We start from the raw sequence: 17,870 nt of genomic DNA, 5'->3' as shown, positions 1-17,870 counted from the left end.
AGTAATAATAATAACAAAATTAATAATGACAATGGCCATAATAATAGTAATAATAATAATAATAACACTAATGGTAATAAAAATAGTAATAATAATAACAATAAAAATAATGATAATGGTCATAATAGTAATAATAACAATAATAATAATAATAATAATGATGATGACGATAATATTAAAAACTGTCTTAATTTTTTTAAAACACTCTGTGAAACACAAAACAGTTTGAGGCTCTTTAAAAGACAAGAAGTCAAAACAAAACAGGATTCTTCTACTCTACGCTCATTGTTTGTCGCGTCCACTTACCCCGTCGTCCTGTCCCCCGACCCCAGGCTTGTGGTGCAGTTTCATCCTCTGCTTCTCCATGTAATCTTGGAATGGTTTCTGAGCTGGCCCACCCAGGTAAGGGATGTGCCTACAGAAATGCAGATTTAAACCAAAAAAAAATTTATAAATGCTGTTTTTTTTAAAGTAAGAGTTTTAGTTTTTAGTTTTAGTACGAGTTTTACGGCACTTGCAACACAATCAAAGGTCATATAAGTGCCAAAGAATAGATTATGTGTTACAAGAGAGTAACATTATACACAAAAAAGGAGGACAGGAGATAATTTTTTCATTTTAGTAGAGGTTTTACGGCGCTTGCAACACAATAAAGTCACACAAGTGCCAAAGAATAGATTATGCGTTACAAGAGAGTAACAAACACAAAATAGAAGGAGGGGAGACAACGACGACAGATGTTTGATAGGAAAGAAGGAGCAAACCACTCCAGATCACCCACCAACCACCCACCGTCAGGGTCAACCCAAGCTGAACCAGACACTACATGCAGACAGACAAAGGAACTCCCCACATACGAATCAAGCTAACACCTTTCAAGCGCAGGGCAAATTCCAACACTAATAACTTAGTTTTACAGTAGACAAAACTAGTTTTCCTGCTTTACATATTATGTGAAGGTACGGAAAAAGCTATTTTTTTCCTGTTTACAGATATATACAATTAGTAGGTTATAACATGCATAATAAAATAATATATGTACAGTACAGGATTATTATCTCAACTCACAAGTTCATTTAATGACCTTTCCATTGATATTAATATATATATATATAAATATATATATATATATATATATATATATATATATAGACAGATATATATATATATATATATATATATATATATATATCTATATATATACATATATATATTATATAACACTCATAGAACTGACACTCACAATAGTTGAGAATCTTTTTTTTTTTCTAGCACCATCCTGTTTTCCTTGAGAACACACAAACTGTTAACACTTTGCCGCCTCGTCTCGCCGATTGCCGATGTTTACCACACAGTTTCTTTGGATTTCCCCCAAATATGATGGCAAAGTGTACAGTACAGTAAGTGAACAGACGCACTACACAAATCTCACTCACCCTATGAGTTTGACAACTTGCTCCACATGGTGGGCGCTGAACATGAATATCACAAACAGTTTCTGGAAAAAAAACATTTTTTAAAAAGTTAGTTTTAGTCAGTTTTACGGCACTTGCAATACAATAAGAAAAAAAAAAGTTAATGAATATCAAGGTTATGACAACAGAGCACGAAGATCAAAAGCTGTAAGGAGGAAGGGAAAATTTTAGACCAAAAAAAATGTTTTAGTTTAGTTTTAGTAGAGGTGTTACGGCGCTTGCAACACAATAAGGTCATATAAGTGCCGAAAAATAGATGTGTTACAAGAGAGTAACATACACAAAAAAGAAGGAGGAGAGATAAGGACGATAGATGTTCGAGTTTGATAGGAAAGAAAAAATGTTTCACCAAAAAAAAAAAAAAAAAAGAAAAGCCAACAAGTATTTTGTTGGGGATAGACTGAAAAAAGAAAAAAAAATGATGTTGAGCAAACAATGACAGCCAGTCAGTAAGTTGTTGCAAAGGTATACCTTACAGTGGGTAAAGAGATTCTTATCATATTTCACCCCGGAATATTTCGTTTTAGCTAACGTTTTACGGCCCTTGCAACACATTACGGTCATATAAGTGATGAAGATTAGAGGTGCTACAAGAGAGCACAAAAACGGAGGATAGACAAACATGATAGATGTTTTTAGTAGAGGTTTTACGGCGCTCGCAACTGCATAAGGTCATATGAGCGCCAAGGGGTGGATGTCAACAGAGAAGTCCTTACAGGGAATCAGACTTACTCTGCTCACCTCTCTAGCTTCAACAGCACAAAGTCTGCTTCGATTATCAAGGCACCCCGGAAATAGCAGGTCACAAGAGTGTGACAAACATACAGAAGAAGTAGAGGAAAAAATGACGATAGTAAGGATTAGGAAAGAAAAAACCGCAGTTCCTTGTAGCAGTTCAGGCACAGTTATGAGCATGACATTGATGAATCAGCCCATTTACAGTTACAATTCTACTGTGCATAAAAAATCGATATGTTAATGTGCCCCCCTTTGGGAATGGCCTAAAGACACTTAAGTAAGTAGAACCGCCCCGGGAGGGGGTATTAAACATGTTTGCACTGTATGCTTCCCGGGAAGCTGAGAATGTTTCGGAGTGTTCTACGGTCTGCTGGCGTAATAATATAGTGTAAAGCGCATAGTGCTTACTGTTGAGCTGGGGCATGCCCTGTACAAAGGCTATTTATTATAATTATTATGACTTACCTGTATATGCATTTTAATGATGGCTTTGCCGATGAGGGTGGCCCCAAAAAATGTCCAGAAAGGAATGAGGAAGTGGCCGCACGTGATCCCCGCCAGGTCAAACAACGGGTTGGGAATCTGCAACATCGTTTTAGGAAGTGTTTTACGGCGCTTGCAACTCAATAAGGTCATATAAGTGCCGAAGAATAGATGTGTTACAAGGGAGTAACAAACACAAGAAAGAATTTAGTTTAGTAGAGGTTTTTTGGCCCTCGCAACTGCACAAGGTAATTTGAGCGCCAGAAGATAAGAGGTGTTACAAGAGAGTAACAAACACAAGAAAGAAGGAGGGGAGATAAAGACAGATGTTTGATAGGAAAGAAGATGCAAACCACACCAGAGCACCTGCCAACCACCCACTCAACAAATTTACTTTTTTAACCGACCATGAAAAACTTGTCAGCTCGAGTCATACTGGCATCAACGTTCGAAGAAAACTTTATGAAACCACAGAGCTGTAAGGGTGTCAATAGATGTTCGATAGGAAAATGATGAAAACCACAGAGCTGTAAGGGTATGCTGCTGCCAGGGTTCATACTGAGGTGGAGATTTTTTTGTCCAAGACTTTTCCAAGAGTTTTCAAGACAAGATTTCTTTTTATCCCTAAGACAAATAACATGTCACTCCAGAAGAAAACTTTTCATCCAGCATGCAAAAATACATTGTGGTACACTTCAAAACACGTACGGTCGAGGCCTTCTGAACTTCGGGGAAATATTTTCACAGTAGATCTAGATCTAGATGTCTAGTTGGTTTTTTTAATTTGTCCAAGATTTTTCCAAGAATTTTCCAAATTTCCAAGAGTTTTCCCGTGTCTTGGGAAATAAAAACAAAATTCCAAGTGTTTCCAAGTCTTAGAAAATAAAAACAAAATAAAAACAAAATTCCAAGAGTTTTCCAGCCTTCCAAGACCCGTACGAATCCTGTGCCGCCCATTTCAACGCTAAACAGGAGACAACACAAAGGTGCCTTTCAACCACCCATGGCCAATAAAAAATTCCTAAACCTGGCAAAACGTCCCAAGAACGTTGCCCTTGTACAAATCATTGCCAAGGTTCCTGCAACGAACACACCCACCAAATCCAAGGAGATTTCAAGGAGAAATTTTACAACATTCAAGGATATTTGGTCAAGAAATTCATGCAGTTTCCGACAGCACACTCGCACCCAGAAAGCTATTTCTGATAGGCTTACTCTTGTCCGAAAGGAATCATAGTTTCGATTGTCTGACAAAAAATATGTTCATGTCCGATCCGCCGAAATTCAAGGAGTTTTCAAGGAGAATTTTCCTTGAATGTAAATTCAAGGAGTTTTCAAGGACTTCTTGAATTCAAAGAGGCCGCAGGAACCCTGCATTGCAGTCCAACAGACACCGTAGACCAGAGAACAGAGAACAAAACAAACATGACTTACCGAAGCACATGCCAGAATCCCAAAGAAGCCGACCCTCTGAACTAAATTGTGCACAGACAGCTTGGCCTTTTCCATAAAACCCTGCAAGTAAAAAGAAAAATCCACCAAAAAAAATCATTAGCATTAATAGATTAGGTCTCACTTGAAAAGATTTTTTTGTTAATTTTTAATTTTTTTAGTAAGTTGTTACAGCGCTCGCAACTGCATAAGGTCATATGAGCGCCAAGGGGTGGATGTCAACAGAGAAGTCCAAATGGGGAATCAGGCTTACTCTGCTCACCTTTCTAGCCTCAACAGCACAAAGTCTGCTTCGACTATCAAGGCACCCCGGAAATAGCAGTCCACAAGAGAGTGACAAACATACAAAAAAAGAAGAGGAAAAAATGAGGTTAGTAAGGATGAGGAAAGAAAAAGCAGCAGTTCCCCCTATGTTGTTCGGACACAGTATGAGCATAACATTGATAAATCAGCCCATTTACAATTCTACTGAACATAGGAACATGTTAATATGCCCCCTTTTGAAATGGCTTAAAGACACTTCAGTCAGTAGCACTGCACATTGGGGGGGGGGGGGCCGGGGGAATTGAAAAAATTACAATCACAAAACTAAAAACTGAAAATGTTATTAACTCCAGAGACACAGAAACTGTGGAAAGTGTCTCATAAGCAAAACAACAAACAGGCACACATTTAAAATAAAATAAACCTGTTGAGTACAAAGGAATTATTCCGATCTTGACAGGGAGTAGATTATGTGGTCAAAACAAATCAAGCAACAATAGCAACAAAAATGGGGGCAAAAATACAAGAAAAAAAAGCAAAAAAACTAAAAACTATAAAGAGTAGAAATCAAATCTATGCTCTCAGGCAGTTCATTAAAAAGAAGTCTTTACAGAACCTGGTTTGAGATCAAATCCATGAACAAATAGTTAATATTCCTGATGTCTCTTCTTCACTCTTATTTTTTTTATTTTTAAACAACTGCATACGGTCATATGAGCGCGCTGAAAAGATAAAACATTTTCAGTTTGTAGGAAATTTTGAATTTTGCTCGGGTGGCGGCCGAAGCCTACTCTTATGGATTTTAGACCACCAAGGGATCTTTAACGTGCGCAACTTGCACACGGGCCCTCCGAGATTTTTCACCCTTGTCCGAGAAGGCTAGGTGTAGATCTTTCCTACCAGAAGATCAGGGGTGTGGCAGAAAGACAGCAGTAAGAAGGAGCCAAGGAGTAGCAGTAGAAAGGCTGCAGAAAGAGTCAGGAGCCCAGAGGAGGGGGCAAAGGGGTTGAGGGGGTGGGGCAGAAAGTGTAGATGAAAGCAGACGACAGAACATTACTAGAGAGCAGGAAAGGAGGTGAAAGGAGACAATTTTAGAGAAGAAATTTTTTCGGTCGCTACCTGGATTCAAACCCGGGAACCTTTGAATGAGAGGCCAACAAATTAACTTCTAAGCCACGAGAGCACCCCTTCTTCACTCTGAATAATAAAAAATAAATAACTGCTGAAAACATGCAAGCAAAAACATACACAGGCTTGCCAACTTTTGAGATACTGAATTCTGGAATTTTGATTGCTCCTGAGCGCCACGGACACACACTTCTGTGATAGGCTACTAAAAAAACCCCACCCATACCACAAAAACAGCTCAAACAAACCAGTGGGGAAACAGAGAGAGAGAGACGAGAATGTAACAGTACAGCTACAACACATATTCCTTCATCCTCAGCATTTCTATGCCTTTTCTAAGAAAAAAAAAAATTTTTTTGGGGGGGGGAGACATCGCTCGACGATGGCAATTCTGGAATTTCCTGAAAAATTCAGGAAGGTTGGCAAGCCTGCATACAAAACATACATGGGTCATTTCTTCTTTCAAAATGTCTGCTCCGACACAATTCAAGCAAGGGCAGCATGCATAACATACAGCAATCTTGTAAATGAATAAATACCGAGAGTTATATTATAATATTTCCGTATCCAAATGTCGTGCAATGAGTAAAACATGTAGTAAGTACGGTTAGTTTTAGTTTTAGTAAGAGTTTTACGGCACTTGCAACACTATAAGGTCATACAAGTGCCGAAGATTAGATCATGTGTTACAAGAGAGAAACAAACATAATACAGAAGGAGGAGAGATCAGGACGATAGATGTTTGATAGGAAAGAAGAAGCAAACCAAACCAGAGCACCCGCTAACCACCCGCAACGGGCACAGCTCATTCACTTAAATTGCTAATTCTCATTAAACCAGAGTCAAGCCAAAGCACTCTCCTACAGGGCTATTGTGTGGCAAGCCATACCAACCAGTCAGTGGCTTCAGTGTGTCTTGAAAAGAAATATTGAGATAACTCTTGTCTAAAAGTTATGAAACAGTGGGACCGCGAGAAAAAAAGCAGTTTCCTGTGGTACCCTCAATCCACCCATGACAAAAAGTGGATACTACCAAGCCATGCTATATGTGAGGCAGCGAGGTGGAATTAGGCGCTCGTCAAAATTTTTTTTAAAGTGAAGAAACTGGCATTTTTCTGAAGGTTTGGGAATTCTTGTCGATTTTTTGTTTTTTGGCTCAACACCCTTCATGCCGATCAAAGAACACATTTCTGTGGGGATTTTACTTAAAAGCATTAATTAAATGCATAAAAAATGTAAATTTTCATTTTGCACGGACTCTCATGCTAAGGAAATACTCAACTTTGGAGGTCATTTTCTCGCTAATTTAATCTCTGAAATCATCTCCTTCAATCGCCAATACCTAGACTTGTATCCAAGATAAATGGATATTTTAAAAATTAAAAGCAAGGCAAATGGACTAGCTTGAAGATGATACCAATAACTCTATATGGGCTAAAATTGATGAGCACCTGATTCCACCGCGTCGTGACACATATTCTGAATCCACTTCAAAGCTCCTGTATTTTTTCCCTAGGTAGACCAGACACAAAAACTACACGCGACCTAACGACCGAACAAAACTTGCAACAAGCAGCATATGGCATTGTACTGAGAAGCAAAAGCATCTCTAGACTAAACCAACAACAGAGACATGAGACCAAACACAGAAACAAGTTCAACTCTTTAAGCCCTCAGTTTTTTCAACCACTTCCCTGAGTTTTTTTCAACAGCCACCTAAACCTAGTAGTAGTAGTATAGGGTTTTACGGCGCTCGCAACTGCGTAAGGTCATATGAGCGCGCACCTAAACCTGATGCACTATGTACCACTATAACCCCAAAAGCTGCCTCCAACTTCTAAATAGCAGAAACAAAAGCTAAGTCATTACTAATAAACTTGGTTCTGGAATAGTTCCGAAAAACCATCAAAAACTAGCATTGCGTAAAACAAAACAGTTGTCACTAGTACTGGACGCTCCCAGTGTCTGATGGGGAACAGGGTTTTTACCGCCAGACGCTGATGGGGTTCAAAGAGTTAAACAAGGTACAGCACGCCTTCTAAACTGGGTTATAATGACCCCTTTCAATGCTGTAACTTTATCGGTTAAGCCTCCGAAGTGAACATCCATACGCCATGAGACTGTGAAGATGGGTGGAGAGCCTTTAAAAGTCATCTGTTTCAGTTTTAGTAAGTGATTTACTGCACTTGCAACACAATAAGGTCATATAAGTGATTCATAACATCCATAAGCCATAAGACTGTGAAGATGCGTGGACAGCCTTTAAAAGTCATCTAAATACAAAAATTTTTCAAAAGGGCCCATGGCAGATTTGACCCCAAGCCACCCACACCATAGCAAAGTGTGATGCCAACAAACAAAACAGTGCACAAATGGGCTAAGGCAATACTATCTGTACTCTCTCTCTCTCCACATGTTACAAGAGGCAGTTGATTGGATGGAAAGTTCTAGAGAAAGGGGTAGGATTTTTTTTAACCCTACCCTTCGTTGGGTTTTACTATCGTATCCATATGACGTGGGGAACTCTGTGCCATCACTTTCCAAAGAGGAAATTTACTTGTTAATCCGATCCATACGCTTAGAAACAGCAGTCAGTCAAAATGATTTTTTGAGAAATACAGAAAGTTTCAAAGAGATCTTCATACTAGAAGTATTCTAAAATGTGAAGAATACAAGCCCGGGGGGGGGGGGGGTACAAAATGATCCCAGGGTGTACGGATAGGGTTAAAAAAGGGGTAGACCACTCTTCACACAAAGAAGCCCATTTCAGTAGAGGTGTTACGGCGCTCGCAACTGCATAAGGTCATATGAGCACCAACGGGTGGATGTCAACAGAGAAGTCCTTTTACAGGGAATCAGGCTTACTCTGCTCAGCTCTCTAGCTTCAACAGCACAAAGTAAAGTCTGCTTCGACTATCAAGACACCCCGGAAATGGCGGGCCACAAGAGTGTGACAAACATACAAAAGAAGTAGAGGAAAAATTACGATAGTAAGGATAAAGAAAGAAAATGCAGCAGTTCCCTGTGGTAGTTCAGGCACAGTTATGAGCATGACATTGATGAATCAAACCATTTACAAAAAACACTTCTACTCAGCATAAGAACATGTAAATATGCCCCCTTTGGGAATGGCCTAAAGACACTTCAGTCATTAGACCCGCCCCGGGGGAGGGAGAGGGGGGGGGAGGCCACTTTACATCTATGAAACTTAAAACAATGGGTGAAAGGGCTTTTGAATACCAAGGCCCCAAGATCTGGAATGCTTTACCGAGTACTTTAGGAGAGATCAAATCCTTTGATTTATTCAAATGTCAGCTGAAGTCGTTTCTGTATTGAAATTAATAAGATGAATATTTGGAGTGATTTTCTTTAAGTCAGAACACAACGTTTTATGTTACTGTTGTATGTTGTACTGTATTGTAAAGCGCTCAGAGCCTGTGTACTTTAATCAGGGTTGAGCGCTATATAAATGTCATTTATTATTATTATTATTATTATTATTATTATTACATATTATCATGTCCCTGAAAAAGTCAGCAGCACAACAATTCGAAAAGGTCAAAGGTCGGAGTGCTCTGAAAGTGGAAACCGGCACAAAAAACACCGACTTCGAATTCGCACACATAAAAACACCAGAAGCCCGCCACGCTAGGCAAAAAAAGACACACACAACACACAAAAAAAACAAAACAAACTAGACAGGAATCATGAGCTTACCCGAGATCCAGACTGTAAGAAAAATGCAACACATTCAAAAACAAGCCCAGACTTTTTTTACGTAACACAAAATCTCATTTTAGTCGTATAAAATGAAGATTTACTTCAGTGAAGTTTATCGAACTAGAAAAATACAACACCGACTACTTAAAAAGCAAGACAATATAATAAACATATATTATTATGTGATGCAGTGTGGCGGAATCAGGCTCTCGTCAATATTTGAGCATGTGAAGTCATTGATACCTTCTTAAAGCTTGTTCATTTGCCTTGCTTCCGATGAAAAGAACACCCTCTATCTTGAATAGAAGTTGAGATATTTGCCATTGAAGGAGGTGAGGTTGCCTGTTTTCAGAGGTAGAATAGGCTAGAAAATGGCCGCCGAAGTTTGGTAACTTCGATAGCCTGAGTCACTGGAAACTGAAAATTTACATTTTCTGTGCCTTTACTCAATGTTTTTCAGTAAAATCCACACAAAATATGTTCTTAATTGGAGAAAAATGGTGTTGAGCCAAAAAAAAAAAAATTCAATAAAAATGACAAACTGGCAGAAAAATGCCTGTTTCTTCGATTTCATTATTTTGACGATCGCCTGATTTCCCCACGCTGCCTCACATATAATAAACACATATTTCAAATAAAAAGAGACGTAAAACAGACTACAAAATTAGACATGTTAGGAGCAGCTACGAATAAATTAGTCGCCCGAGTTACTTTTTTCTAAGCAATAACCATGGGGCAGTCTGTTATAATTAATATTTTATTATTGACATTATTTGCAATAGTTTCTGTAACATACATTATTTGCAATAGTTTCTGTAACAGACATTATTTGCAATAGTTTCTGTAACAGACATTATTTGCAATAGTTTCTGTAACAGACATTATGTGCAATAGTTTCTGTAACAGACATTATTTGCAATAGTTTCTGTAACAGACATTATTTGCAATAGTTTCTGTAACAGACATTATTTGCAAGAGTTAGTACAGTGAACTATAATGTGCACAGCAAAAAAACAAAAAATTTTAATGAACTGAAGTGAACCATTAGATGGAAGCATTGGGAGATGGCAAAAAAATATTGTTTAAATCATGGCCCATCAAGCTTTTGGCATAAATCCAACACACAAAAATCCTCGACACACAAAATTTTATTCAAAGCCTCGTGGGTCTAAAAATAATCAGTTTACAGCATCGCTCGCCACCATCAAAGGAAAAGAATGCCACAAGACAAAAGGGGAAAAGCAGGGAAAAGAAGAAGATGAAGACCACCAGAGAACAAAACAAAGAACTCCATCAAGAACAGTCAAACCCGTGCACACACAATCTAAGGAGTGAGAGCAAGCGAAAAAACTGAGTCTTAGTTTTAGTTTTAGTAGAGGTTTTACGGCGCTCGCAACACAATAAGGTCATATAAGTGCCGAAGAAAGGATTTGTTACAAGAGAGTAACATACACAAAAAAGGAGGACAGTAGCATACACAAAAAAGGAGGAGAGATAAGGAAGATAGATGTTTGACAGGAAAAAAGGAGCAAACCACACCAGAGCACCCGCCAATCACCCAAAAGACTTGTGGTAAAGGAGGAAGTCAAACAGAAAACAACAACCTTAACAAAGTGGAAAAAATACAACAGGAACTGGGCTTAGAAAGGTTTCTAAAATCTTCTACATTACACCTGTTGTGCAGAGTGCAAAAATGAACTCAAAAAAATACTTCTTTCTAAAGTAAAAGTGCAAGCTCTGGGTGATAACCTCAAAAGTCAGACAGCTAACCCTGGCTTCGGTGCAGACCTCACTCCCAAAAAAAATGTGACGCAGCGCGGTGGAATCAGGTTCTCGTCAATTTTAGAGCATATTGAGTTATTGGTATCATCTTAAAGCTTGTTCATTTGTCTTACTTCCAGTGAAAAAATTACCCATCCATCTTCAATTCAATAGAAGATGAGACATTTTGGATTGAACAAAGAGGGGGTCGCCTGGTTTAAGAGGTAAAATTAGAGAGAAAATGGCTGCCAAAGCTTAGTAAATTCCAAAGCTGGAGAGTCCATGGAAACTGTAAATTTATATTTTTGTGCCTTAAATCAACATTTTCGGTGAAATCCTCAAAGGAATGTGTTTGTAAATGGACATAAAAGGTGTTGAGCCAAAAAACAAAAAATTTGATAAAAATTGCTAAGCAGGGAGAAAACTGCTGTTTTCTTCGATTGCATTATTTTGACGAGAGCCTGATTCCACCACGCTGCCTCACATACATGTGTCATGACGTGGTGAAATCAGGCACTCGTCAAAATCATCAAAGTGAACAAACGCGCATTTTTCCGCGGGTTTGGCAATTTTTACTGATCTTTTGTTTATTGGCTCAACACCTTTTATGTCCATTCAAGAACATTTTTGTGTGAATTTTGCTGAAAATATAAATGTCCAGTTTTCAAGGACTCTTGATCTATTGAAACTTCTAAACTTTTGCGGTCATTTTCTCACTAAGGTTACCTCTGAAACCAGGTGACCCCCCACCTCCTTCATTCGCAAATACCTCTACTACTGTTCAAGATAAATGGATATTTTTTTCGCCCAAAGCAAGACAAATGAACGACCTTTAAGATGATACCAATAACTCTACATGCCCCAAAATTGACGAGAGCCTGATTCCATCGCCTCATGACATAAATCTATCACAAGTTCAGGAGCAGAAGTGAATCTCCTATCACGGGCAACAAGCACCGAGGTTCACACACACACAAACAAACAAACAAACACACTGTGAGTCGGGCAGGGCAAAACACACAACAGTCTCCCACCACCTCAGAGGAGGGTGGGGGGGGGGGGGGAGACGGAGACACGGGTGGTGCAGAGACAAACATTCAGATATATGAACCCCCCACCCCTCCTCCTCCTCCCATCTCTCACTCACCATTTCCTCCGGATGTCTTTTCTTCTCGTGGATCAGTTCCTCTATCTCCTCAAACTCGTCGTCCTCAAGGTCGACGCCGGAGAGACGAGCCGCCCTGGCCATGAAGTAAGGCGGCAGCTCCCCGATGGCGGTGCCAGCTCCCTGTGACATTTTGTTTCGTTTTAGTACATGTTTTAGTTTTAGTAGAGGTTTTTTGGTTTCTTTAATAGTAGAGGGTTTTACGGCGCTCGCAACTGCATAAGGTCATATGAGCGCCATGGGGTGGATGTCAACAGAGAAGTCAATACAGGGAATCCGGCTTTTAGTTGTAGTAAGAGTTTTACGGCACTTGCAACACAATAAGGTCATAACTATAAGCGTCGAAGATTAGAGGTGTAACAAGAGAGTAACAAACAGATAAAAGAAGGAGGGGAGATAAAGACGATAGATGTCTGTTGGGAAAGAAGGAGCAAACCACATACGAGCAAACATCAACCAGAAATGATGTTTTTACTTTTAGTAGAGGTTTTACAGTGCTCGAAACTGCATAAGGTCATATGAGCGCCAGAAGATTAGAGGAGTTACAAGAGAGTAACAAATATAAAACAGAAGAATGGGAGTCTAGTCACAGTAAGGAGAATCTACATACACATGTTTGTGAACAAAAGTGTGTTCAGTTGAAAAGGTGGGAGTTCGTATTTATTTCATGAAGTTATTCGTCGGAACATTTGCTTAACCAGTGTTCCGTAACAACCCCTGAGAATAGCGAGCGGCAGCAAACGGTGGACTCACCCACATGATGGCCTCCAGTCGGACTTTGCTCATGATGGTCCACAGAGACATCCCCTCTGTATCTCGCTCATCCGGGCACTTAATTCTGTGGGAGAAACCAGAAATCTTTCACTACAACTACCTCCAGAGCTTCTCTCTAGAAAGGGTTGCTCAGTCTTGAATTGAGAGAATCACACCAACGCAATAAAAAGTCTGCCACGCCAAGGCAGAGCAACGTATCTGCATTTTTTAATGATTTTCAGTTACGTCGCGCTGCCATTGGAAATATGGGCATGGCCCTTCAGTTACGTCTGTTTGTCATAGTGAAATATCCTATTTGTAGAGCAGATACGTCTGTTTGCCATAGTGAAATCTCCTATTTGTAGTGCAGATACGTCTTCCTGCCTTTGACACAAGATGCAGAATGGGTATAGGCGTCCATTTAAACGAAGATACAAAAATTAATAATTTTTGCACATACGTCCGTCTGCCTTGGCACGCCAAAATTATTGTGTAGAATGGGGAAAGAGCAAGACAGATTTGGATGAAACGGAAGCAGGGTAAAAAAAAAGTATAGGACACAAGTGTCACCTGTCCACGCCTCATAAAGGTTGACCAGTTTGGAGTTCATATTTCATGATTTCGTCTCTCTCTCTCTCTCTCCCTGTCTCTCTCTCTTTCCTTCTCTCTCTCTCCTTCTCTCTCTCTCTGTTTCTCTCTCTGTCTCTCCCTTCCCTCCCCCTCTTTCTCTCTCTCTCTCAGCCCTAATGAAAGAGTTGTTAATTATGCTGTTGGTTGCCCAGGTGTTCAGGCTATTAACGAGTCTTAGGCCTTGGCTCATTATAAATAGAACATGTAGATTTTTGTTTAGTTTTAGTAGAGGTTTTACAGCCCTCGCAACTGCAAGAGGTCATATGAGCGCCAGAAGATTAGAAGTGTCACAAGAGAGTAACAAACATAAAAAAGAAGGAGGGGAGATAAGGACAATAGATGTTTGATAGGAAAGAAGGAGCAAACCCCACAAGAGCACCCGACAACCACCCACTCACACACGTAGATTGAGGAGTAGACGTAAATACTTACTCATTAGGATATGGCGGTTCAGGAAAGTTCACAGAGTTGCACTCGTACGCTGCCAACGTTACTGCGGCAATGTGTGGTCCCTGGGGAGGACAAAGAGTTGAACCATTTATGACTTACGGAATGACTGTACTCTTTTTTGACAGTTTTAGTAAGTATTTTACGCACTTGCAACACAATACCGTCATATAAGTGCCGAAGATTAGACGTGTTACAAGAGAGTAAAAAACACAAAAAAGAAAGAGGAGAGCTAAGGACGACAGATGTTTGATAAGAAAGAAGGAGCAAACCACACCAGAGCACCCACCAACCACCCCCTAAATGGGATCATGACTCTTGACAGAACACAACAAAACAACAAGACAGATACACAACACAGAAATCTCCTTCCATTATACCAACAATATTGTTTTACAGAAGCACTATAAAAATAACAAACAGACACCCATCCCAACAAGGGCGACAAAACTCATTACCTGGAGGTCTTACGGTGCTTGCAACTGCATAAGGTCATATGAGCACCAGAAAATTAGAGGTGTCAAAAGAGAGTAACAAACACAAAAAAAGGAGGGGAGATAAGACGATAGATATTTGATAGGAAAGAAGAAGCAAGTCACACCCGAACACCCGCCAACCACCCACTCATCCATCCCAACAAGGGCCACAAAACTCATTACCTGGAACCACACCTCCCAAAATCAATACTCACTCCCTCATCCATCGAGAGGTTTTTTTAATAGTTTTAGTAGAGGTCTTACGATGCTTGCAACTGCATAAGGTCATGTGAGCGCCAGAAAATTAGAGGTGTTGCAAGAGAGTAACAAACACACAAAAAGGAGAGAAGATAAAAAGACGAGAGGTATTTGATAGGAATGAAAAAGCAGCAAACCACACCAGAGCACCCACCAACCACCCAGTCATCCATCCCAACAAGGGTGACAAAACTCATTACCCAGAATCACACCTGCCACAATCAATACTGACTCACTAATCCACCAAGAGACCTGTGTCCCGAGCTACAGAGTGTGTGTCATGTGACCATGCTTAGTGCTCTTTTAGTTTTAGTAAGAGTTTTACGGCACTTGCAACACAATAAGGTCATATGAGTGCTGAAGATTAGAGGTGATACAAGAGAGTAACAAAAAAATAAAAAAGAAGGAGGGGAGAAAAGGACGATAGATGTTTGATAGGAAAGAAGGAGCACACCACACCAGAGCACCCGCCAACCATCCACGACCATGTTTAGTGCTCTATCGTACGAGGTGACGACCAACTGCAATTGACCTATTGCCATTTTGTCGGCAAGGTGTCGCTTTCCTGGCAACAGTTGGGGGAGACAAAGCCAAGTAGAAAGAGACACACAGAGAATTTACTGCCCAACTTGAAAAGTCTTTTTAGTTTTAGTAGAGGTTTTACGGCGCTCGCAACTGCATAAGGTCATATGAGTGCCAGAAGATTAGAGGTGTTACAAGAGAGTAACAAACATAAAAAAGGAGGGGAGAAAAGGATTATAGATGTTCGATAGGAAAGGAGGAGCAAACCACACCAGAGCACCCGTCAACCACCCACTGCTAATTTCTTAGCAATCACAGCACGCACAGAACCATGAAGTTAGCATTGAGTTCTTTAGTTTTAGTACGAGTTTTACGGCAGAAGTGTTACAAGATAGTAACAAACAAAAACGAAGGAGGGGAGATAGAGACGATAGATTTTTTTATAGGAAAAGAAGGAGCAAACCACACCAGAGCACCTGCCAAACACCCACAGCGAGACGATAACTCACCAAGTAGAGGGTAAAGGTGTGCAGGCCGGTTCCCAGATCCATGGAGGACACACACACACACACACACACACACACACACACACAGACAGACAGACACACACACAGACAGACAGACACACACATACAGAGACACACACACACACACACACACAGACAGACAGACAGACACAAACACACACACACACACAAACACACAGAGACACAGACACACACACACACAGACACACACACACACACACAGACACACACACACACACACAAACTCACCAAGTAAAGGATAAAGGTGTGCAGACCGGTCCCCAGACCGACAGAAGACAGGATGCCCAGACCCACCCAGTAGGCACTCCACAGGAACTTCTTCTCCACAGACTGAAACAGCTGCACAAAGAATAATAATAATAATAATAATAATAATAATAATAATATTAATAATAATAATAATAATGATGTTAATGATAATAATAGATTGCATTTACATGGCGCTCTAATTATAATAATAATAAAAATAATAATAATAATGATAATAATAAAAATGATTATAATGATGATATAATAATAATTATGATAATAATAATAATAAATAAAAATATATTAATAATAATAATAAATAATAATAATAGTTTGTTTTAGTAGAGGTTTTACGGCGCTCACAACTGCATAAGGTCATATGAGCGCCAGAAGATTAGAGGTGTTACAAGAGAGTAACAAACACAAAAAAGAAGAAGGAGGGGAGATAAGGACGATAGATGTTTGATAGGAAAGAAGGAGCACACTAGAGCACCCGCCAACCACCCACCTATATAATGATAATAATAATAATTAATTAATAATAATAATGATAATAATAATAATAATGGTAATAATTGATTGCATTTTTTATATAGCGCATATCCACTTATGCAATGCTCTATGCGCTTAACATGAAACATATTATGGAATTACAAATCAATTTTATAGGCACATCATATTACATACGCGTGCAAACACGCACCCACCCACACATACACACAGTTTCAGTTTTAGTAGAGGTTTTACGGCGCTCGCAACTGCATAAGGTCATATGAGCGGCAGAAGATTAGAGGCGTTACAAGAGAGTAACAAACATAAGAAAGGAGAGGGGGAGATAAGGACGATAGATGTTTCATAGGAAATAAGAAGCAAACCACACCAGAGCACCCGCCAACCACCCACAGTAAGAGTTTTACGGCCCTTGCAACACAATAGGTCATTTAAGAGGTGTTACAAGAGAGCAACATACACAGAAAAAAAAAGAGATAAGAACGACAGATGTTTGATTATACGAAAGAAGGAGCAAACCACACCAACCACCCACCCGAAGAATACAGGTGTTACAAGAGAGTAACATACACAAAAAAAAAGGAGGAGAGATAAGGACGATAGAGGTATGTTTGATAGGAAAGAAGGAGCAAATCACAGCAGAGCACCCGCCCACCACCCAGGACGAACACGACGTACCTTCTGATGCGGGCCCTCCGTGTGATAAAGCACGTAGGCGATGGTGAGCAGAACCAGGGTGAGGACCACTGTGAGCTTCTTCTGGTACAACCTGGCGGGGACACAGGAGCATTTCAGTCATCATGTATGTTTGTTTGTTTGTTTGTTTGGTCAGAGTTTTTTTATGGCATGTGCAAAAGAACAATAAATAAGGTCATGTAAGTGTCAAAGATTAGAGGTGTTTTAGTTTTAGTAAGATTTTTACAGCACTTGCAACACAATAAGGTCAAATGAGCGCCAGAAGATAAGACTTTATAGTTTAGTTTTAGTAGAGGATTTACGGTGCTCACAACTGCATAAGGTCATATGAGCGCCAGAAGATTAGAGGTGTTACAAGAAAGTAACAAACATAAAAAAGAATAAGGGGAGATAAGGAAGATAGATCTTTGATAAGAAGAAGCAAACCACACCAGAGCACCCGCCAACCACCCACTGTGCAAGAGAACAATAAATAAGGTCATGAAAGTTTTGAAGATTAAAGGTGTTACAAGAGAGTAGCAAACACAAAAAAAAAAAGGAGGAGAGATAAGGACAATAGGTGTTGGACAGGAAAGAAAAAGCAAACCACACCACCA

At 39.7% G+C, this 17,870-nt stretch overlaps 1 protein-coding gene across 3 annotated transcripts in view; it reads right to left on the bottom strand.

The window, feature by feature from the left end:
* Positions 1-306: 306 nt before the first annotated feature.
* The window catches only part of LOC101846770 (vacuole membrane protein 1), a gene marked incomplete at its 3' end in the record, with an annotated part of 26,562 nt that continues 8,998 nt past the window's right edge, over positions 307-17,870 (bottom strand). For 2 of the 3 annotated variants that reach the window (XM_035972417.1, XM_013088095.2), the window contains 9 exon segments: positions 307-415; positions 1,437-1,498; positions 2,679-2,795; positions 4,131-4,211; positions 9,257-9,268; positions 12,168-12,308; positions 12,939-13,023; positions 14,001-14,080; positions 16,048-16,158. In XM_035972417.1, coding sequence (XP_035828310.1) covers positions 307-415; positions 1,437-1,498; positions 2,679-2,795; positions 4,131-4,211; positions 9,257-9,268; positions 12,168-12,308; positions 12,939-13,023; positions 14,001-14,080; positions 16,048-16,158 — 798 coding nt within the window. 3 annotated transcript variants of the gene reach the window in all.

Source organism: Aplysia californica, unplaced genomic scaffold, assembly GCF_000002075.1.
Source record: "Aplysia californica isolate F4 #8 unplaced genomic scaffold, AplCal3.0 scaffold00685, whole genome shotgun sequence".
NCBI classification, from domain to species: domain Eukaryota; kingdom Metazoa; phylum Mollusca; class Gastropoda; order Aplysiida; family Aplysiidae; genus Aplysia; species Aplysia californica.
The sequence above is the reverse complement of the archived record's forward strand: the minus strand, read 5'-3'. Positions and strand labels throughout refer to the sequence as shown.